The sequence below is a fragment of the Rhinopithecus bieti genome, unplaced genomic scaffold (genome assembly GCF_001698545.2).
Source record: "Rhinopithecus bieti isolate Rb0 unplaced genomic scaffold, ASM169854v2 scaffold_83366, whole genome shotgun sequence".
Lineage (NCBI taxonomy): Eukaryota > Metazoa > Chordata > Mammalia > Primates > Cercopithecidae > Rhinopithecus > Rhinopithecus bieti.
In genome coordinates this window covers 210560-234150 of record NW_016832657.1, presented here as the reverse complement: position 1 = coordinate 234150, position 23591 = coordinate 210560, and the positions used below count along the sequence as shown (strand labels likewise).

At 41.5% G+C, this 23591-nt stretch overlaps 1 protein-coding gene across 4 annotated transcripts in view; it reads left to right on the top strand.

Moving 5' to 3' along the window:
• Positions 1 to 5565: 5565 nt before the first annotated feature.
• The window catches only part of TGFA (transforming growth factor alpha), a 111815-nt gene continuing 93789 nt past the window's right edge, over positions 5566 to 23591 (top strand). For 2 of the 4 annotated variants that reach the window (XM_017865674.1, XM_017865673.1), the window contains exon 1: positions 5566 to 5844. In XM_017865674.1, coding sequence (XP_017721163.1) covers positions 5805 to 5844 — 40 coding nt within the window. In that variant the 5' untranslated portion in view covers positions 5566 to 5804. Of the gene's footprint in view, positions 5845 to 5933; positions 6387 to 23591 lie in introns of those variants that run through there. The other 2 variants (XM_017865671.1, XM_017865672.1) reach the window with 2 other exon arrangements.

Genomic DNA, 23591 nt, shown 5'->3' with positions numbered 1-23591 from the left:
TTTTCTCTGTACCAGGCACCAAATTAGGATCCCCTCAGTGGGATCCCTGCTCTGTATGCACCCCAGTACCTGGGCACTTCCTAAATGTTTCAAGAGGATGGAGACTTGCCCCACATGTTTATTTATTTATTTATTTAAGACAGAGTCATGCTCTGCCGCCCAGGCTGGAGTGCAGTGGTGCGAGCTCGTCCTACTGCAACCTCTGCCTCCTGGGTTAAAGAGATTCTCCTGTCTCAGCCTCCCAAGTAGCTGGAATTACAGGTGCCCACCACCACACCCAGTTAATTTTTTTTTTTTTTTTTTTTTTTTTTTTTTTGTATTTTTAGCAGAGACAGGGTTTTGCTGTGTTGATCAGGCTGGTCTCAAACTCTGACCTCAGGTGATCCACCCGCCTCGGCCTCCCAAAGTCCTGGGATTACAGGCGTGAGTCACCGTGCCCAGCCTCTGTGGTTTATTTTTGCCTGCAGCTCTTGTTATCACCAGTTTGAGAGCATTATTGAGTCTGGGGTTGGGGGTGGGGGTCCTTCCCTGGAGAGGCTTTTCTCTAAGGTGAATTGAAGGTTGTCAAATCCTTCTGTCAAACTGGTCTCATCTGCATTAAGTCTTACAGAAATTCCTTAAAACGTCTGGCATGTGGGTGGAATCCTTCTTTCAGTTTTGAACAATGACATAGATTTTCCCCTAACATTATTTTCCTTTGGTTCTTCAGTGGGAGTTTGGAAGCAGGGGGTGGGGGTGGGATGAGAAGTTCAATGTGACGGTTTGGATGTCTGTCACAGAATGCAAGTTTATCCTTGCACCTTTCATAGTCTCTTTAAACAAGATCCTCTCCACCTTATAGACCTATGAGATTCTTAACACCTTCTTGCCATCACTAGTCCCTCCTTCTGGGGGATATAAGAAGTTTCTCCTCTATCAGCTCTCTGATTTCTTTCTGAGCGCTCCATTACTAGTTTGGATATTCTGGCTTTGGCTTTGTCTCATACCTTCGCTCTCCCAATTTATTTTCCCTTTTCCTCTGAGCTTGGGGAGAATCTCTTGAGTTTATCAGGCACACTGACCCATCACCGAAAAATAAATTATCAAGCCACCTTTTCAGCTCTCTGTAGTTCTTTGATTTCTCCTTCCTTGATTCTTCATATTTTCTTTCTCCTATCTCTCTTTTGCTTCTGTTAATCATCACTACCCTATTTCCATCAACATCATTAAGTGTACTTGCCTGAGGATTTCTGGGTGCTTGATTTAGGACTTGCCCAGGGGCACTCCTGCTAGGGCAATCTTTCCAGTCTCCAGAAGGGTATGGCTGTGTGGTTGAGACTGCTGAGGACAGTAGCAAAGATAGGAGGACAGAATTGAATGCAGAGTTATCCTGCCTCCAAGCACGCTTAACGGAACGGCTTCACAGCAGTTGTGCTCAATTCTGTGGGTACCGCTACTGCATCTTGTTGTCTAGGAAGTTCACAAACCATACAATGTCTTTCACATGGTAGCCACCTGGTGACCCTGAGTCCTAGAGACTCTGACCTAGCACCTTGACTAGGACATGGAGCTGCTTGGACCACTAGTGGAACACCAACCTCCACACTTCAGTACTGGGCTTTAGAGCCATTCTGTGAAATCTCTGGAAAGGAAAGATTCGAGCTTCATTTTCAACTTCAATGTGCATTCCAAAGGTAGGCCTGAGAGCTGGGGGATGAAAGATGTTAAGCAGAAGGTCAGACCAGTCTTCGGACAACACTGGCAACAAAAATCACCAAGGTAGCTGAGAACAAAGCAAATGCCTCTTATCTCTTCTTACCTTGCCCATTATGCTGGTGATGAAAACTGTACAAATGAGCCCAGCATAAGGTTTCCTACTTTTTCCTTTGGCAAGAGATAAGGAACACACTAATAGCTAAGGCCCCAGAGGGAGCTGATATTTAGACAATAGATTTCTTTTTCTAAATCCCTTAACACATTAAAATCTCCTCACTCTCCCTAAACACAGTTCTCCAGAGTTCTTAATAAAACTTCCCTCTCTTTCTTTCATATACAGATGACATCTCTCCTTTGCCCTCCCACTATACCAGGTGCCCCATCCTGTTTTCCCTCTGAGCCCGGCTGTCTGCTGCTGTCACCCAGGAGGGTCCTGCAGCCACCTGAAGCCAGCCTAGGCACTGCTCCCTGGGGCTTGACTGTGGGAATTGTAATTCCTTCAATGCTGGGCCCATGGCTGTGCGTCCTCCCAAAGAATGTCTGGGCTGTTCACTCCCCAGTATCTTGGGTAACTGCTGATCTAAAACAGCAAGCTCAGCTGGCCCAAATTATTCAGGGAAGGCTCTGGTGCTCACAACTCCACAATCACTTCCACAAATGAATCAGGAAAGAGGGGGAGGCTGATCACAGTGAAGAAGGGGGCTCTTTAAACATACCCTCTATAATAAGCATGTAGGAGAAAGGAAAGGCAAAACTGACAGGGGGTTTTACTGGCTCTCAGTAGAGTATAACATAGTTCTCTTGTTTACACAGGGAGGAGAGGCTGTGATTGGCTTCTCGCAGAAGAGATTATACTGAGCTCAAGACCAGCTGCAGCAAGTGTGTGCAAAGGCAGTCCAGGCAGATTCTTAATGGGAAGGCCACGTAATTATCAGGCTCCACATGCAGAGAAACAGGAGCTGCAGTGGCCAAGCCAGACAGATGCAGTGTCTGTAGGTGAAGGCGCATACCTGAGTCTCCACACAGCTTCAAGGGGCTACAGTTGGAATTTCACTTGGCTCAGAGAGTGAGGTGTTCCAATACAAAAATGTCATACCACCCTTTAGGAAAAATGATTGCTTTGCTCTAAATTGCATTCTGTCATTTTTTTTCTAATTTCTTTCACACCACAGGCTGAGAAACAACTTCATACCTCCTGATTCACCTGTGAAGATATTCCCCATAGGAAGAGGTGTGCACGTGCATGTACATGCATATGCTCAAGCAAAGGAGCTGATATGAAAATGACAACATAAAGATAGTGGAAAGGAACTAAGAGAAGGGAAAGGTGTGTCCACTGAGGGAGTTTTCTTTTAAATAAGAGGTAGCTTTGTTGATGTCAAAATTGCGCTAACTATGCAAATAAATTCTTGCATTTAGTACTCATATCAACCCAATGAGTTAAGCATTATCCTTATTAAAAATGTGGAAACCGAAAAATGTGCATAGCATAGAAGCCAGCACATGAGCCTTGGAACCAGCTTGTTCTGTCTTCAAATTCAAGCTCTGCCCCTTATTGCCTGTGTAATTCTGGATAAGTTACTAAATTCACTCAGCCTTGATTGTTCTCTTATAAAAGGGGGATGGCGTCTATCTCATAAGATGATTGTGAGGATTAAATAAGATATATAAAATGCAAATGCTAGAGCATCAACAATTTAGGATATTATGTTTCCTCTATGACTAAATGTTTAAAAATCATTTCAATTCTGTTTACCAAAAAAAGATCTTTAAGTTAAAAAGCAAAACAAAAAAACCAGCCCCTGATGACCTGTTGGACTTGAATGAATGAATTGGAAAGTTATAAAACTGTAGATATGGACCAGCTTTTGAAAATCTTGGAGGGAGAATTAATGCTTTTCAAGCATTAAAATGTACTTTGATTTGGATACTGTTTAGTTTGTAAGATGGCAAATTATCTGTTTTGTTTGTTTGTGGTTTTTTTTTTTTTTTTTTTTTTTTGGAGAGAGTATGGCTCTGTCACCCAGGCTGGAGTGCAGTGGCACAATCTCAGCTCACTGCAACCTCCACCTGCCAGGTTCAAGTGATTCTTGTGCTTCAGCCTCCCAAGTAGCTGGGACGACAGGCGCATGCCACCATGTCTGGCTAATTTTTTGTATTTTTAGTAGAGATGGGGGTTTCACCATGTTGCCCAGGCTGGTCTTGAACTCCTGAGCTCAAGCAATCCACCCACCTCAGCCTCCCAAAGTGATGGTATTACAGGTGTGAGCCACTGTGCCTGGCCTGCAAGTTACCTCTGGATTTAAAATATTTTCCAATCATGAAGGAAATTGGCTTGATTCTGCTACTTCCCTCCACCTCTGACTTTGGGGGTAGGGGACAGATATGCAGAAACTGCTGAGCATGACTCTCAGCCGGCTGGGCAGCCATCCCTCAGCCACATTGAGCTTGATTTGCATGTTCCAGGAGGAAGCAAGGAGTCAGGTCCTTCTTCAGTCCTGGGGAACAGGAGAAGGGTGGGGGAACCCCTGATTCCTCCCCTTCTGTAGCCAAGGCAGACTTGTTTAGGGAGAAGACAGGGAAACCACCAGAGTAGGTCAAGATCAACCTGAAGGAAGTGGGAGTCAGGGACAACCTACTAAAGGAAGTGCATGTGTGTCTTGTACACACATGGGATGGACCAAGGAAAAGAGTTACCCTAAAAGAACAAAGTATGCTCCAACAAATGTATTGAAAGGAATGATTTACACTGGTGCTTCCTGCCCAAATGTTGAGACCAATGGCCTGGTGCTTCCTTCTTGAAACTAGGTTGCTCTACTTACATGAAACAAACTGGGCAAAAGTCAACGGTGAGAGCCTGAGCCTCCCCAAGTAAGCAGCAATAGATTCCCCAGGTCCAACACCCCCCATCCCCACCTCCAAGGAAATTGGATCTACTCGGAGCACCTAGGCCAGAGGAGGCAGGAGAAGAGGGTCAGTCCGTGAACTCTGGGTACCTGCAGAACATGACTCTCCCGGGTGTACTGTCCCCATGATGGTCACCAAGGAACCTATGGATCTTCCACTCTTTGCCCAGAATGTTTTCCCTGTATCCCCTCCACATCCCCAAATTCCAGCACCAGGGGCCACCTCAGAGCCACAAATCCTGAAAGGACCACCCAGGTGACTCGGGCCCACATACCCCTCTTTCGGGGTACACTTGGTGGCAGGCTAGCAGGCTCTTGGCCTCAGCTGGTGGTGCTATATAACCAGATTCGTCAGAGAGACCCATCTTTTATCAGCCCCAGGCCAGAAGTAGAAGACTGATCATTACGATGTGGCCTGCCTGGGAGGTAAGGCGGCAGGCGTTGCCAGAATTGATGGGGACTGGGGCACAGGTGAGAAACCTAGTTTAACAAATTCTTCATTGATTCGGGAACCACTCTCCTTGAGCCAAGTCTTGGCAAGCGACCGGCGAAACTCGCGGGTCCCTTTCCTGGCTGTGTCCGCAGCCTCCAGCCTTCCCCGCCCCAGAGATGCCCCAGGAGCGGCCCCTCGATGTAGGTAACGGGCGCCCGGGCGGCTCCGCTGCGCCGCCTAGAGCCTGGAAGCCGCCACTGCAGCCCAGGACAATCCGGCTGCGCCGCGCGAGCCGACCCCGCACGCCGGAGTCTGCTGCCGCGCGGCGCTGGCAGTCGCGGGTGGTGTCTGAAGTCAGGCGCTTCCTGCCTTTTCCTTGGCCCGGGTGCCCAGCTCCCGCCGCCAGGCTCTGGGATCCCAGGTCGCCCCGCCCAGCAGCCCGCGCCCTGCTCGGTGCACTCAGCGTCCCCGCCCCTTACCCCAAACCCCCACCCTCTGTGCCCTCTGGGGGGCACCCCCATCCGGGCGGGGGTCAGCCGTGCCCCAGTCGCCGAGTGGCGAGGAGGTGACGGTAGCCGCCTATTTCCGCCCGGCGGGCAGCGCTGCGGGGCCAGTGCCAGCAGAGAGTCGCTCGGTCCTCCCTCCGCCCGCCCGCGCCGGGGGCAGGCCTGGTCGGCGCCTTTTTCCCCCGCACCGCGGCGCCGCTCCGCCACTCGGGCACCGCAGGTAGGGTAGGAGGCTGGAGCGCCTGCTGCCCGCCCGCCCGTAAAATGGTCCCCTCGGCTGGACAGCTCGCCCTGTTCGCGCTGGGTACGTACGCTGGCTGCGGCGCCCCCTGCGCCCGGTGACACCCTGCTTCCCTCGGTCCCCGCCGAGCTCCCCTTTCCGGGGGTTTCTGCGCCCGCCTGGGAGAGTGGAGAGAAGCGAATAGTCTCAATGGGTTGGCGCCTGGGAGGCAAAGGGAGTCATTAAGAATGACAAAGGGGACTGTCCGGTCGAGCGCCCAGGCTTCCCCGGGAAAGTGGCTGCCTGGGCCGTGCCTGAGAACGCCTGGGAAGGGGAAGCGGAGTGTGAACGGGCTTGAACTTTAATCCACCGCGGCTGTGTGTCTGCTCAGACACATGCCTACACCTACCTGCTTACCTGGCCGCCTCCAAGCCCGGCTCAGCCGGCATCGCTGGCGTGTAGACTGGGCCGCCTCGGAATGGGGGCCGGCGTCTGACGCTCTGGCCGGGTCTTGCCTGCGCCCCTTTGGCACCCCCTGCCCACCCCTAAGCCCCAGCGACAGGCAGAGATGTTCACGATCCGCAGAGGCGCCCTCAATCTCCTTTCAGAGCTCTTGAGCTTTGGGGGTAGGTTTTGGATTTTTGTGCGGATTAATGGTTCCTTTAATTAACTTCCCTGGGAGAAGTAGTTTCGGTGTCAGCCCAGGGCAGGAGCGAAACCCTAGACGGAGCGTTGCCAGTTTCCTTTGAGTATGTCCTTGCCAATGAAGGAGGGATAGGGAAGGCGAGGGGAAGCTGAACCCCTCTCCCGGGTCGGGTCTGCGGAGCGGTGAGTTCTTTGGCGGTGAAGTTCACAGGTCTGTCCGGACGCAGTGAGGGCGCAGCGCCGCGCGCCGCCTGGCCAGCTCTTGCCCCTTGTGCTGGTGGTTCTCTCTGGTGTTGAGATAGCTGATTAACAGTGCAGGTGTCCCGGTTATTGCTACAGTTTTCGGTGAAGTGAATTGTTCGTTCGATATGCCCCGAGTTTAACCCTGTATAGCATGCGGCTCGCTACAGGGTCGTTAGAGTCTGTGGAAAGCCGTGGAACCCCTCCCCAGAAATGCTCAGAGCCGCAGCCTCACCCAGCTCCCTGTTCAACTCCAGGGGGTTCTCAACCCCGCCTGCAACCCTGCCCTAGAAACGCTGATTAAAAACCGCAGCAGAAGGGGAGGCATCCTCTAAGAGAAATACAAGGCAGTCTTGGAACCGGATGCTCCCAGCTACACCCTTACCTGAAACTCACCAGCAGGTGACATGGGTATGGGAGGCTTTTCCCCCACTTTTTTGAATAATTGCCTTTTTTGTGTGCGTGTATTGACTGTTGCTCTGATTTAAATTTTAGAAAAAGCAGTAAAACATTACTGATACACGGGAAGCTTCCTGGATATAATTATCCCTTGTAGTGTTTTTGCAAATAATAGTAGTAAGTAGTAGTAATAATAACAGCTGACACTATTCGAGCATTTTACTCTGTGTCAGACACAGTCCAAGTGCTTTACATTTATTCATGCAGTTTTCACACCAACCTGATAAAGAAGGTATCAATATTATACTCATTATATAGCAGAGGAAATAAAGCACACAGGGTCCACAATTAATAAGTAGTTGGACCAGGATTGTCAAAGAATGTGGAAGGAATATGAACATGAAAAGTCACCTAACTTGTGGTGATTATAGTCCCATCTCTCAGTTTTGGGACTTTGCCTTGAAGAGAGATTATATGGAATACCCTGGAACTTGCTGTTCAATTGAGTTTCCTATTGAATTCCTGGGATCTCAAGGTGGTTATTCGGTAAAAATTAGAGGCAGGAAATGACGAAGGTAAGCACATTTGAGTAAGTGTTTGAAAGTTGTCCCTATACCCCACACTGCCATCCCAGAATACTCGCCCACGAAGACTGCATTCATTCATCGTGTGATTTTTCTCCTTTGCCTGAATATTCTTTTCAGCTTGATCTTTGTTTCTTTCCTTAAGAAAATGATGCATAAACTGTAAAAGATTGATCAATATGTAAGAGCTGGTTCACACAGTTCCAAAATGTGAGCAGTTGAAAAAAGTGGAGAAAAAAAAAAGGCAGGAGTAATTTATACCAGTGAGGACTCCTTTTTATTTACATGTCTTTAAAAGAAAAATCAGAGCTGTGAGTTCTGTGCATTTACTAGAACTGCTGCCTCCCACATATAGCTTTACTTTGCACATTTCCTCCAAAGCTGCTTTCCCCTCTGATTTTTCTTAAATAGTTGAAGGCAGTTCCAGGAGAATCAACCAGTGTTCCATCGTTACCCAAGATCTAGGAAATCTTCGTGGGCCTAGTCTGAGAAGGAACAGGCTGTTAGGAGTCTCAGTTAATGTTTGATTACTTGGAACCTGAGCATGGATTAATGTTTTGAGTAAGAGAATGTGAAGACTGTTGCCCACATGGCAACACTGGAAACATAACCCAGGTTCCTGTGGTGGCTGCCCTCCCATGTCAGGTTTCCATCACTGGCAGGCAGACCGCACAGGGGCTTGGCATTTCCAGTTACATTTCCTCCTCTGTGTTCACGGAGCAAGATGTGTGATCTTGGGCAAGTTACTTAGCTTTTCTGTGCCTTGTTTTTCTCACCTGCAAAATGGGGATATTAACAGGGTTGTTGAATATATTTAATGTATATATTAAATATATATACCTGGTATGTAGTAAGAGCTTAATCTCATCATCATCATCATCATCGTCATCGTTGTCGTTGTTACTTTGAACCCCATAGAATTCCAGACATCATTGCAGGTTATATGAGTTGTATAACTGGGAGAGTCTGTAGGTTTTCATTTATCTCATCTCCAGGCTCTTTACCATTCCTTAGAAAAATATCACCCAACCTAAAAACCTACCTAGGTAATTTCTGGTGAATGTTATTTGGCCGATGACAAATTCAAGCAAATCTGGAGATTCTTTTAGACATCATGAATTCTTTAATTTTTTTATGCAAAGCATTTGTATCTCCTCTTTAATATTCAACGATCAGTTGTTTATGGAGGTTAGCACTAAGTTCCAGTTTTCTCGTCCGTAAAGTGGGAATAATAAAACTCTGCCCACCTCATAAGCTGTTGTAAGACTCAAATGAGATGGTAAATATGGAAGCTATTTGTGAAAAAAAAATAAGGACTGCACACAAAATGCAATTGATTTTATGATACAAAAATGGGTTTTATAATCCAGAAATAAGCTTTATTATTTTTATGGCAACTCCCATAAGTAAGGACTGAATGTGGACCTAAAGAATGATATCATAGGACACAAAGTAGCATTAAGGATGGGCAGAGGCGAAATAGATCACCTTCCCTGTTTAAGTTAGGACCGAGGGACCAGCACGGGAACTGAAATAAGACATTCGTTTTCTCTAATACTGGACGTGATGTCTTTCAGAGTAGACAGTGGAGGTTTTCCTAGGACACATGTTTTCCGTATTGGGCAGCCGTAATTAGGGAGTGTGCGCTTAGAACATGGGCTGTAAAGGTGAATATGGAAGCCTTGGAGGCTGAGTTTTCCATATTTGCTTTTCCAGATTTTGGGTTCCTCAGGATAAAGTGATCCTTCTGTAAATACTCAATGTCCCCTGCAATGGGGACTTTTCTTATAGGAATAAATGATGCTTCTTGTTACTGTTACTGTGGTAACATGAAAAATAGATGACTTTTTCCATTAGGCCTATCTAAGGACCTTTTAAAAGTGTGTCTTGAACAAAGTCCTACTCTTTGCACTGCCCTCTAAAAGCGATGGGCAACGGGAAGAGGAGGTTTGGTGAACGGAAATGAAAATGGCTTGTACACACTGAATTAAGCATGTTGTGCTTGATGTCATACTCAAAACCTCTGTAGTATCTTCTACAGCAGGACTTACATTGGAATAACCTGGAGGGCTGGTTAAAATGGATTGCCAGGCCCTCTCTGCTGCAGTTGTGATTCTGTGGGTGGGAGTTTTGCCTGTCTAACAAGTTCCCAGGTGTAGTTATGTTGCTGATGGGGAGAGGGCAGAAGGGACACTTGGAGAACCACTGCTTTTCAGTCGGTTGCTGTCAGGGAAACTTTTGGCTTAACCAATTGCATCTTACCTAAAGTACGTTCAGACGTTTGTAAATGCCACCGTGAATTTACAAGCTAGTATTAAAGGCACTTCTAAGGCCTGTCTTGCTGACTAGGACAGAGTTAGCCCTCTCGCTGAGACCTCTTAATTTTAAGTGTTCTTCTTCTTTATCCATGGAAAATGTAACGACCCTAAGTTATTTAACTTAAGCTTACCAGTACTAATCATGTCACCTTTTCCTTTGGATTGCCAAAAGCTGACCATTTTTTTTTTTTTTTTGCCATTTCATATATTTTAATCACCTAATTTAAAAGATGAACATAGTTCTCTGCTAAAGGGCTAATATGTTTAAGATTGAACCTAGATAAAGGAAGATTGGGAGACTTATACGATGGCTTTTGGTTTTGTTTAGCCTTTTCTTCCCCCTAGGAAATGTCAAGTATAAAAATCTTTCATAGACTCAAGAAAGCCAGAAATCTAGACTACCAAAACCATCTCTTAGGAGCTCTTCAAGTTCAAGGCACATTCCCTTTAGAATAACACTAAAATCTAGGTAAAACTGGGTAAAATGGTAAATTCTGCTAAAGATTACACATTTGTTGTACTGAGTATGACTGAAGAAATAAACAGTTGCTACCTGGACTTAGAAAAAGTTGGAAGTTTATTGAGATGTAATTTAATGTATTTTGCTAGTGCTCTAAGAGGAAGCAAATTTGTTTCATTGAGATGGAATGTAATGTATTTTGCTAGTGCTCTAAGTCAGAGGAAGGAAATTTGTTTCACATGGAGCTGCTCCCCTAGTCAAGTGAGTTCTATGCCCAGCACTTTTGGCTTTAAATTTTGTTGTTGTTGTTGTTCCCTTACTGTGAAAGGCTTTCCGTTTTCTTCACCTTCGCGTTTGTACTCTTGAAGTGTTTTTTGCTGGTTAGGGTTTCATCAAGACGGAACCCCTTTTTGTAACAACCAGGCTGCCATTGCTTCACCAGTTTTCATCTTGGAATGTGTTAACTTTTCCGGCTGGGAATCCCAGTGGCAGAGCCCTGGCCCCACTGTGTTCTGGTTTAGATTAATGTTGGTTGGTGCTTAACCTCTCTCCTCTATCAATTTGAGGGCTTCTTCCTCCTCATCTCTGTGTTTGGCACCTCTGAGCACAGGCTGAGCCTCAGCAGGGACCATTTGATGACCTCTTGGGGACTCAGTGCAGGATACTCTGAGGTACTCAGTTGGCAAACACTTGGTGGTGTTCATGTTAATCCCGAAAACTTTTTTATTATGACAATCAAGGATGGTTGCATATAAAGTCTTGCATCACTAATACTGGTAGTCTTCAGGATGGTGTTTTATTGTTTTTAAAAAATAGGTTATAATTTAATGTCTTCACAATTGCAAAAACATATTTTTTTCTCTAGAACACTTGGAAAATTAAGACAAGTGAAAGAGAGTGTTTTAATGACCTGTATTTCCACCACTGAAAGATAATTAATTTTTTGTTTTAGAACTTGATGTATCTATTCTTTATAGTATACTATTGATCTTTATGTAGATATAGATATCTATTGTATAGTTAGTATAATATCTATTATACTTGTATTATCTATTATATAGATAGTATAAGTGTCTATTCTTATTCTATTCTTACACTATTATATAGATAGGGCAAGTATTCTTTAAAAGCGTATCTGTATTCCAGTGGGTTCACACTGTTTAATGTACTTGTTTTTGTAACTTAATCTTTCATAATAGTTTTTTGTTGTTGTTTTTTGTGTTTTGGTGTGTGTGTGTGGTGGTTGTTTTTTTTTTTTTTTTTTTTTTTTTTTTTTTTAGATGGAGCCTCGCTCTGTTGCCCAGGCTGGGGTGCAGTGGCACAATCTAGGCTCACTGCAACCTCTGCCTTCCAGGTTTAAGTGATTTCCAGATAATTTTTGAGTTTTTAGTAGAGACAGGGTTTCTCCATGTTGGCCAGGCTGGTCTTGAACTCCTGACCTCAGGCAATCTGCCTGCTTCGGCCTCCCAAAGTGCTGGGATTACAGGCGTGAGCCACCACACCAGCCAACAAACATTTTTTGTGCCATTAAACATTTATCTATAACATTTCTAGTGGCTGGGAAATATCCCCTTGACTATATATATTATAATGAATTTTGAAGCACTTTGACCATATAGATTTTTCCTATTTGTCACTGTTATGAATATTCCACACATTGTTGTGGGAATATTAACTGATACAACATTTTTTTTAAAGTCAATGTGGCAATAGCTACAAATTTTAAGTGGGTATAACTTCTGAGTCATCAATTTCACTTTTTGATATATCCTACATAAATACATGTTGAAATGTACAAAGAAAAATGTAGAAGATGGTGACTGTTGAATTGTTTGTAAGAACAAGTTGCTAGTACCACACTGCTACAATTATTTAAGGAGATTTCTTAAATCCTTTATTTTTCTATGTCAGTACAACGATTTACTAGGTAGCTATTTAAAAGATTTAGCTATTAAAAGGTTTTCTGGCCAGGCAAGGTGGCTCACACCTGTAATCCCAGCCGTTTGGGAGGCTGAGGCAGGCAGATCACTTGAGCCTAAGAGTTCAAGACCAGCCTGAGCAACATAGTAAGACTCCCGCCGTGGCTGGATCAAAGATGGCCGAATAGGAACAGCTCCACTCTGCAGCTCCCAGTGAAACACTCCCCCCAATCTCTGCAAAAAAAAAGAAAAAAAAATTAGCGGGGTGTGGTAGTGCATGCCTGTAGTCCCAGCTACTTACTCGGGAGGCTGAGGCTGGTGGATCACTGGATCCCAGGAGGTCAAGGTTGCAGTGAGTCATGATTGAGCCACTGCACTCCAGCCTGGCCCTGTCTCAAAAAAAAAAAAAAAAGGTTTTCATTGGGATGGAGGGAGGGAGCAAGTGTTGAAAAGCATGGTACCTATTCGGCACCATGCTTACTATCTGGGTAACAATGAATTGTACCCCAAGTCACAGAATTGCATGATATACCCATGTAACAAACCTGCACATGTACCCCTGAATCTAAAAATAAAAGCTGACATTAAAAATAAAAATAAAATAAAGTAATGAAGGGTTTTCACAATACACTAAATTTAAAAGGGCAGGTTCCAGTACTGTATGTATAGTAGAGTGTCTTGCTCTGAATCGGTTAATTTTTTATAAGAAATATATATTAAATCTATAGTGCCCAAAGTCAAAGAAGATAAGTAATACAACAGACATTCTTGTACATAAATGTTTGGCACAGCTTTTAATATTTAGAATAAATTTCTAGAAATTGGCCTTTTCTCTCACTTTCTTGACTCTTCCATAACACTGTAAGTTAGATTTAACATTTACCAAGTTGATTGGAGAAAAACGAACTCAGCCCAGTTTTCGTATTTAGTATTTGTTAGGGTCAGTAAATTGGTTGGACATTTGTCGTTTTGCTACTTGCATCTTAACCTTTAAAAACGTTTTCCTTATTGATTGAGCATCCTTTTCTTGGAGTTTTATAATAACACTTTATATGAAAAGAACATTAATCCCTTTTCAATCATATATTGCAAGTATTTTCCCCCATTTATTTTTTATCTTTTACTGTTTTGTTTATGGTGTTTTGACATACCTAAGGTTTTTATTTTTATGTAGCAGAAACTATACATCTTCCCCATTAGCTTTCTACCGTTACTTATATATTTAGAAAAACCTTTTCTTATTCCAAGATACAGTCAATATTTTCTTTTTTTCTTAGAATTCTTTAGTGGTCTCATATGTTGTAATATTTTATCTATAATTTTTCTAGAGTATGTTGTGAGATGTAACTCATTTTCATTTTTTTAAACAGTCAACCAATTATTAGTCTCAAATGCTATTTATGGAATAATCTACTCTTCCCCCTGTGGTTTGAAATTCCATTTTCTTCATATGACAAATTCTGGGTTTTTTTTAAACAACTAAAATCGTTTCTCTGTAAAATGATAAGAAATGGGGCATACTGTCGCATAGGAACTAAGCACACAAGACTTGGATTCTCACAGACTCTGGATTCAAATGTCAGTTCTGCCTTACTAGCAGTTTCAAATGAGACACACTATGCTTTCTTCTTCTTTAAAGTCTCCTTCCAACATTTTTACAATTTTTAATTATTGTGGATACATAGTAGGTATATATATTCACAGGACACATGAGATATTTTGATATATAGACATGCAATGCGTAATAAACACATCAAGGTAAATGGAGCATCTGTGACCTCAAGCATTTATCCCTTGTGATACAAACAATCCGGTTATACTCTTTTAGCTATTTTAAAATATAAAATTAAATTATTATTGACTATAGTCCTCTGTTCTGCTATCAAATACTAGATCTTATTCTTTCTAACTATTTTTTGTACCCTTTAACCACCTCTACTCCCACACCACCCACTACCCTTTCCAGCCTCTGGTAACCATCATTCTACTCTGTCTCCATGAGTTCAACTGTTTTCATTGTTAGCTGCCATGAATAAGTGAGAACATGTGAAGTTTATCTTTCTGCGCCTGGCTTATTTTCATATGCTAAATTCTTAAGTATTGGAATCTGTTTATGGAATATCAGTTTGGTTCTATTATTTTGTATTTTTGCCCTTACTGTGAATTTGTTCACTCATTTATTCTACAAATTTCATATTTATATCTTATTTATATTCATATTTATATCTTAATGAGTTTTGTTAATTCTAATAGTCCTTCAGTTGATCCTCTTAAGTTTTCTAGGTGGATGATCATTTAAGCTTAAATAATAATAACTTTGCCTCCTTCCTTTTAATATTTTAATCTCTTATTAAATATCTTAATCTTTTATTAAATATTAAATTATTTATATTTTAATCTCTTCTTATAGAGGACTTTAAGAGCATGGTTTCTTAAAAGGCAGTAGATTTCCTTGTATTTTTCATGGCTTTACAGATAATGTTTGTGCATTTAACAGTTAAGCATGAAGCTGACTTTTTGATTATATATACGTATATATACACATATATTCTTTATGATGTTAAAATATGTTTCTCATCATAATTTACTAAAAGAGTTGGCATTTTTGTTTTGTTAGTTTTTTAAAGCAGGAGGCGATATGTGTGGGGTTTTTTCCCCAAATGTTTTGAGGACATCGATTGACTCAATTATGTTAAAGCCACCTTTAAATTCTTGAAAGAAACTCTTCTTGGCTGTGTGGTATTATTCTCTGTATATACTGCTAGATCCCATCCATTATAAAGTATTTGGGGCTTTGTTTTCTTTTTTAGATTTTGATATCAATATTATGTCAGCTTTATAAAATAAACTTTAAAGCATCTCATCTTTGTTGTGTTCTGCCAGTTGAAGTATCAGGGAAACCAAGTTTTGTGAAGGCTTCAAAGAAATTGCTATGAAGCTTCTGGCCTGCTCCCTTTTTAGTGGTCAGTTCACATTTGCTACTTTTTGAGTCAGTTTTGGTAATTGTATATTTTCTTCACAGTCTGTTCAACTCAAATTTCTAAAATTTTAGCATAGATTTATAAATGAACTCCTTTTAATTAAAGACACTTTTTTTTGTATCTGTGGCCCCAGTTAATGTAATTTTTTTTTTTTTTTTTTTTTGAGACAGAGTCTCTTTCTGTTGCCCAGGCTAGAGTGAAGTGGCGTGATCTCAGCTTACTGCAACCTCTGTCTCCTGGGTTCAAGCAATTCTGCTTAGCCTCCCAAGTAGCTGGAATTACAGCTGTGTACCATGCATGCCCAGCTAATTTTTGTATTCGTTAGTAAAGACGGGGTTTCACCGTGTTGGCCAGGCTGGTCTCAAACTCCTGGACTTAAGAGATCCACCTGCCTCAGCCTCCCGAAGTGCTGGGATTACAGGCATGAGCCACCGTGCCAAGCCTAGTTAATAAGACTTTAACAAATGTGAAATAAAGTAAGTACCAAGGCCCCCAAGATAAGACATATTTTAAAGTTTGTTTTCTTGATGATATTTAGGGGGGGAAAACCTTTCTTTTATTTTTTGTTTTTATTTATTTATTTTTTAGGCCGAGTTTCACTCTTGTTACCCAGGCTGGAGTGCAATGGCGTGATCTCCACTCACTGCAACCTCGCCTCCCGGGTTCAAGCGATTCTCCTGCTTCAGCCTCCCAAGTACCTGGGATTATGGGCACCTGCCACTACGCCCAGCAAATTTTTGTATTTTTAGTAGAGACAGGGTTTCATCATGTTGGCCAGGCTGGTCTCGAACTCCTGACCTTAAATGATCTGCCCGCCTCGGCCTCCCAAAGTGCAAATACCCTTCTTTCAAATAAAATTGAAGGAAAAGTTTCATAAGTAACAGTGTTCCCATAAGCCCAGGTTATTTGTAGTTTGTTTGCATACATGCATATACCACAGTTGTTATAGCAATGCCAGTTCTGACTTGGAGAGTATATGACATTGTAATTTGTAGCTGAGGCTGCTAAGCAGCATCTTGATGCTTTGTTAAACTTTAAAAAGCTTAAAAACCTCCAAATACACTTTAAAAACCTCCAAATTTACCATCGTGCCCATTAGGTGCACAACCAATGCTTATATGAGAGAATTTATTGTTGGCTGGTTGTTTTTTGTTTATTTTCTGTCTTGTTTTTAAAGTCAGTACTTCTAGGTTAAAATAGTAGATTCTTACAATGAGACCATATCTTCAGCTTGGGTTCCTTAGGGGTTTTACTCTGAGTTTGAATGAGGTCAGTAAACAATTCTCCTGGGCACTGAGAGGATAGATGTACCTTTACTCTTTTTTGTCATCTCTCGCCAGGTCTGAGGCATTCTCTTTGTAATTACTGTACTTCCAAGAGGCAGAAGAGATTAACGGGCTAAATAGTTCAGGTAATGTGGTCACACAAAAGCGGCTGAAGTTGATAAACAAGGGGTTTGCAATTACATACTTTCCTCCCTTCCCTCTCCCAGTTCTTAGCAACTAACAAGGAAAACTCAAATTTATGAGATATATATTTTTTGATTGACAGAGCTTAAGATCTGTAACTTCTGCCACGGCAGCAGCCCTGAGGAATTGCGATATGAATTATGGTGTGCATAACCTGTCCATCTTATTTGTCAGTGAGCGCAGTTGAAAACTTTGGGCTGGAACCCTTCTCACTTTGGGATGGTTTCTGGGTTTTAAATTTGCGATGGAGGCTCGCATCATCAGGCCGGTCTGCGTGCTGTACACACTCCCTGCCAGCAAATTTCAACAATGACAGATGTGTTTTGCACATAGCAGACCTCGGGTGTTATAATTAGGGTTTCAGGGATGAATCATAGGTCCCTGAACTGGAGTGAAAGCAAGACTGGAGCCTGAGCAGTTTTTAGGAATGTGAGGTAAACTCATAGATCACACAGATGGAGAATCCTTCTGGATTTGGGCTCTCTCTGAATCTCATCAAGCACTCTCCTCCCCCAACAAAGAAAACCCTCGAAACAAGCACGCCCCTGGGCTGGCCTCTTCTCATTCGTAGAACACGGAGAACACATGCATCCTCTGCTGCCATCTCCCTGTGTGAGCTCTTCACGACAGGCTCCTTTTCCACCAGGCTCAGTTCAATCCTGCACATTGTCTTCCCAAAATGAAGCAGAAATCAGAATCTGCAAACGGTGTAAAAACCCCCCCAGATTGACTCACCAGACACATCCTCTTACTAGGTTTAACTACCAGGTGTCCTGCCAGCCTTCTTTCTGGGCAAGGATACAGATATTTGTATAGTCATTTTTTTCCCTTCACAAGATTGCTAGATTCTGTTTTAAAATCTGCTTTTTGCTTACAGTATGTGGGGAAAATCTTTCTGTGGCAAACATATATAAATATATCTATAAACTATTAATTTTTAATGGCTAGGATATATTCTGTTATACAACTCTATCACTTATTAATCCATCCCTTATTGATGGAGATATAGATTGCTTTAAACTTTTAAATATTCAAACCTGAAATGAAAATTCTTGCTGCTGAGTTATTATCATCATTTTAAAATTATTTTCTATAAATGAATCATCAGAAATTGATCACTAGGTCAAAAGTTTCACACTTTTTTTGTCTCAATATATTTTGACAACAGAAAAGCTATACACATTTATACTTCTATTGTCTATATGTGAATGCCTATTTATTGCCAAATTTGCTCATTGTGAACATTGTCATTCTCTAGACTTTGCTAATTCTGTTGGCAAAATGGTATCTCATTATTTTAATTTGTATTTCTTTGGTTTTCAGTAAGATTGAATGCTGCTTCATGGTTGAGTATTTCAATTTATTTTCTTGTGAGTTACCTGTTTGTATCCTTAGGCCATGTTTTGGGTAGGTTAATGATTTTATTATTGGTTTGTAAGCAGTTTTTAAAAATATACACTGAAAATATTTTGTCATCTTGTCTTTTAAATTTATGTGAGTTGTATTTAGGTTTACTAAAAGTGTGATTTTTGTTTTGAACCTTTAGTGACTAAAATCTGTTCATAATCCCTTTATGATTTCTACTTTTGTATAGTGCTTAGTCTTGGGGTAGAAAGGATTTTCTGTGACTCTTCGATCTCTGATTTCCCCTCATACCTTTATGTAGTTACCTTCAAATCTAAATTTTAACTCTTTGGGTATGTATTTTGGTGTAAGATGTGGGATAAACATCTAACTTGTCTTTTTGTCAAATAGTGATCCAGTTATTCTAACATCATTTTTTGAATAGTTTATTCTCCACTCACTGATCTCAAATCCCACTTTGTCACTTGATACATTCTTAGGAGTACTTGGGTCTGTCTGTCGAGTTTCTATTCTGTTCCATTGATCTGAGGATCATGGCTATAATGAACCACTCTTATGAGCTGGAATGTGTTATTGCACTAGAAAATTAAGGCAGAAAATATTCAGAACCAGGAAGATAAAGTGTATTACAGTGGATACCCATCACTTCTAACCCTTATAATGAGACCTTGCCTTCCCTCCTACCTAGGTGGTGTTGAAGGGAAGGATTACTTACCACGTTTCTTTCCCTGGTCTCTGGCCATTGTCTCACTTGGCCAGAGACTGGTGGGCACTGGGTCTCACTGTACTGAAAGGCATGGTGAACCTGCTTATACTCTCTCCTATTGTTTTTGGAACTTTGTGTTTTACAAGAATTGGGCTGGGTCATGAGGCAGGCCTGCAATCCTCCACATTCTGGTGAACTGAGACTGTATATTTTCATATCCCCTTCTCAAATGGGAGTGCTAGTATAGAGTATGCCATGGCATATGTGGAATCACAGACCACACCTGGCAGAGGAACAACTAGAGAATGAAAAAGGAACTTAACTGGCAAGTCATAACATTGTTTTCTATATTAAAACAAACTTAGATATGTTAATGAATAGGATGCAAGGGTGAAGTATCAAAGTTGTCTGGGTGTGGTGTCGCACACCTATAATCCCAGCACTTTGGGAGGCCGAGGTGGGCAGATCACTTGAGGTCAGGAGTTCAAGACCAGCCTGGCCAACATGGTGAAACCCCAACTCTACTAAAAATATAAAAATTAGCTCGGCATAGTGGCAGGTGCCTGTAATCTCAGCTACTTCGGAGGCTGAGACAGGAGACTCACTTGAACCTGGGAGACGAAGGTTGCAGTGTACTGAGATCGTGCCACTTCACTCCAGCCTGGGCAACGGAGTGAGACTCCACCTCAAACAAACAAACAAAAATATCAAAGTTAATTTTTAGGATAAAAGATAAGACTTTATGTAAATTGTGATTTTTTTTTCTTCCATTGGATTACTTCAGGCTGTGTTCCCAGACTAGAGGGATAGGTATGAGTTCCCTCTCTTTTCCATTTTATGGGGGTTTTGATGGAAAAGTTTGAGAAGTATAGGCGTACCTCAGAGAGATTGCAGGCCCAGTTCCAGGGCACCACAATAAAGCAAATATTACAATAAAGTGAGTCACATGAACTTTTTGGTTTCCCAGTGCATATAAAAGTTATGTTTACACTATAATGTGTTCTATTAAGTGTGCAATAGCATTATGTCTAAACAAATTACATACCTTAATTAAAAATAGTGTATTGTTAAAAATGCTAACAATTATCTAAGGCTTCAGCAAATCATAATCTTTGCTGGTGAAGGATCTCACCTTGATGTTGTTGGCTGCCGACTGATCAGGGTGGTGGTTGCTGAAGGTTAGGGTAGCTGGAGCAATTTCTTAAAATAAGACAACGATGAAACTTGCCATGCTAATTGACTCTTCCTTTCATGAAAGATTTCTCTGTGGCATGTGATTCTGTTTGATAGCATTTTATTCATAGTAGAACTTCTTTCAAAATTGGAGTCAGTCCTCTCAAACCCTGCCACTGCCTTACCAACTAAGTGTATGGAATACTCTAAGTCCTGTGTTGTCATTTCCACAATGTTTACAGCAACTTCACCAGGAGTAGATTCCATCTCAGGAAGCCACTTTCTTTGTTCCTCCGGAAGAAATAACTCTACATCCGTTCAAATATTATTGACATTGCAGCAATTCAGTCTCATCTTCGGGCTTTACTTCTAATACTAGTTCTCTGTCTTGCTATTCCCACCACATCTGTAGTTGCTTCCCCCACTGAAGTCTTAAACCCCTCAAAGTCAGTCATCAGGGTTGGAATCAACTTCTTCTAAACTCCTGTTAATGTTGATATTTGAACCTACTCCCATGAATTACAAATGTTCTTAATGACATCTAAAATGGCCAATCATTTCCACAAGATTTTTAATTTACTTTACCCAGACTCATCAGAGGAATCACAAATCTGTGGCAGCAATAGCATTATAAAATGTTGGTCTTAAGACTTGAAATTTGAAATTGTTCTTTAATCCATGGGCTGCATAGTGGATGTTGTGTTAGCAGTCATGAAAACAACTTTAATCTCCTTGTACAGCTCCATCAGAGCTCTTGGGTGACCCAGGTGCATTGTCAATGAATAGTAACATTTTGAAAGAAATATATTTTTTTCCTAGCAGTAGATCTCAACAGTGAGCTTAAAATATTCTGTAAACCATACTGTAAACAGATATGCTGTAATCAGTCTTCACTGTTCCATTTGCAGAGGACAGGCAGAGTAGATTTAGCATAAGGACTTTGGAATTTTTGAATGGTAAATGAACATTAGGCTTCAACCTAAAGTCACCAGCTGCATTAGCTCCTAACAAGAGAATCAGCCTGTCCTTTGAAGCTTTTAAGCCAGGCATTGTTTCCCTAGCTACAAACGTCCTAGGTGGCATCATCTAATTGAAGGCTACTTCATCTGCACTGAAAATTTGTTGTTCAGAGTAGCCACCTTTATCAATGGTCTTAGCTAGATCTTCTGGATAACTTGCTGTCAGCACTTGCTGCTTCGCTGTGCACTTTTCATGTTATGGAGAGGGCATCTTTCCTTAAACCTCTTGAACCAATCTCTGCTAGCTTCCACCTTTCTTCTGCAGTTTCTTCATCTCTCTCAGAATCAAAGAACTAGGGGCTTACTCTGGATTAGGCTTTGGTTTAAGGGCAAGTTTTAGCTGGTTTGATCTTCTTTCCAGATCACTAAAACTTTCTCCACATCAACCATCAGGCTATTTTGCTCTCTTATCATTTGTGTGTTCACTGAAGTGGCACTTTTAATTTTCTCCAAGAACTTTCTCTTTGCATTCACAACTTAGCTAATTGTTTGGAGCAAGAGGCCTAGCTTTTGGCCTGTCTCTGCTTACAACATGCAGACTTCACTAAGTGCAATCATTTCTAGCTTTTGATTTAAAGAGAGAGACATGCAACTCTTCCTTTCACTTCCAAACTGAGAGGCCATTGTGGGGTTATTGATTGGCCTAGTTTTAATATTATTGTGTCCCAGGGAATAGGGAGGCCTGAGGAGAAGGAGAGAGATGGAGAAATGACCAATAAATGTTGTGTGTTCTGATTGCTCCATTGATCAGTTAAGTTTGCCATCTTCTATGGGTGTGGTTCCTGGCACCCCGAAACAATTACAATAGTAACATCAAAGATCACTGAGCACAGGTCACCATAACAGATATTATAATAATAATGAATTATGAGAATTACCAACCAAAATGTGATACAGAGACATGAAGTGAATGCTTCCTGTTGCATAGGTGCAGCAAACTTTAAATGTGTAAAAAAAAAGAAAGAAAACAAAACAAAAAACCACAGTATCTGTGAGGCACAATAAAGCGAAGTTCTATAAAATGAAATATGCCTGTGCGATCCCATGTGGATGACTAATTTTCAGATACTCAGCACACCACAAAACAGTAACTAAAATGAATAACTTAATCTTTCTTCTGTTTACTTTGCACTTAATTTGCTCTTCTCTTTCTAGTTTCCTAAAGTGGAAGCTTAGAGTATTGATTTTAGATGCCTCTTCTTTGTAATATATTCAGTAAGTGCTATAAATCTTCCTCTAAGCACTGCTTTTGCTGCATCCCACACAAGTTGTATTTTTATTTTCATTTAGTTCAAAATATTTTAACTGTTCTTGAGTTTCCTTTTTGACCCATGTGTTGTTTAGAAGTGTGTTATTTCCTCTCCAGTATTGGGGGATTTTTCAGCTGTCTTTCTGTTATTGACTTCTAGTTTATTTCCACTGTGGTCTGAGAGCATGCATTGTATGATTTCTATTCCTTTAAATGTGTTAAGGTATATTTTATGGCCCCGTGGTATCTCTTGGTGAATGTTCCACAGGAGCTTAAGAAGAATGTGTATTCTGCTATTGCCAGAGCTCAACTATGTCCCTTATTGATTTCTGCCTGCTGGATCTAACCACTTCTGCTAGAGGGATATTGAAGTTGCTACCCATAATAGTGGATTCCTTATTTCTCCTTACTGTTCTATTAGCTTTTGCCTCATGGATTTTGACACTGCTGTTAGGTGCACATACAAGATTTTGGCTAACAGACTGGTATTGCACTGGTGAACCACTTGAAAGTTAGGGATTTACACTTAGGAAAACAACATTAACTCACTATGTAGTATGACCTTATTTTCTTGTGAAGTGTCTCTTTTCCATACTGTGCAACAGAGGGAAAAATAAAACAGTCCTTTCAACTAAAATGGATGTTTTGGATTTCAGATAAAAAGCAGGACATTTTTCTTTTAATAGTGAGAGCAGAGGCATGTGGAATATCTCTGCTATCATGCCATGTAGAATATATCTAAGTGATCAAACGGTAGTTGTGATTTTTGTGAGCTGGGCCTAATGCAACATTTGGTGCTTAATTCACCAGAGGTAGCTACTTTCTTTACTTAATGCTTATAGAGGCAATGGAATGAGTAACAAAACTAAGATCAGCACAAAGTGAGAGATGCTATGGATCTACATATTTATTTTGGTTATTTATTTTGTGGATTGTTCACTTTAGTAAACATTTAACTATATATGAGATACTCTGCTGGATCTGGTGTTATTAATGCAAAGAGAACCATGACCTAGCCCTTGCCCCCAGCTCCTGAATTTCTTATAGATCGTGGCAGGAGCAGACACACAGTTTTTTACAATATGACATGAGGTACACAGTGGACACCTTGGGCACCTTCTTGGTATGACAGGGCAAGGGTGCTTTCTTCTAAAAGATAATGGCCAACAGTTAGAAGGATGTCTGACTTGTAGTTCTTCAAGTACCTTACGTGTTGTACAAACTCCTTTAACCCACCTCGCAATCTTACGAGATGTGGTATCTCTGTTTTATAGATTTTTTTTTTTTTTTTTTTTTTTTTTTTT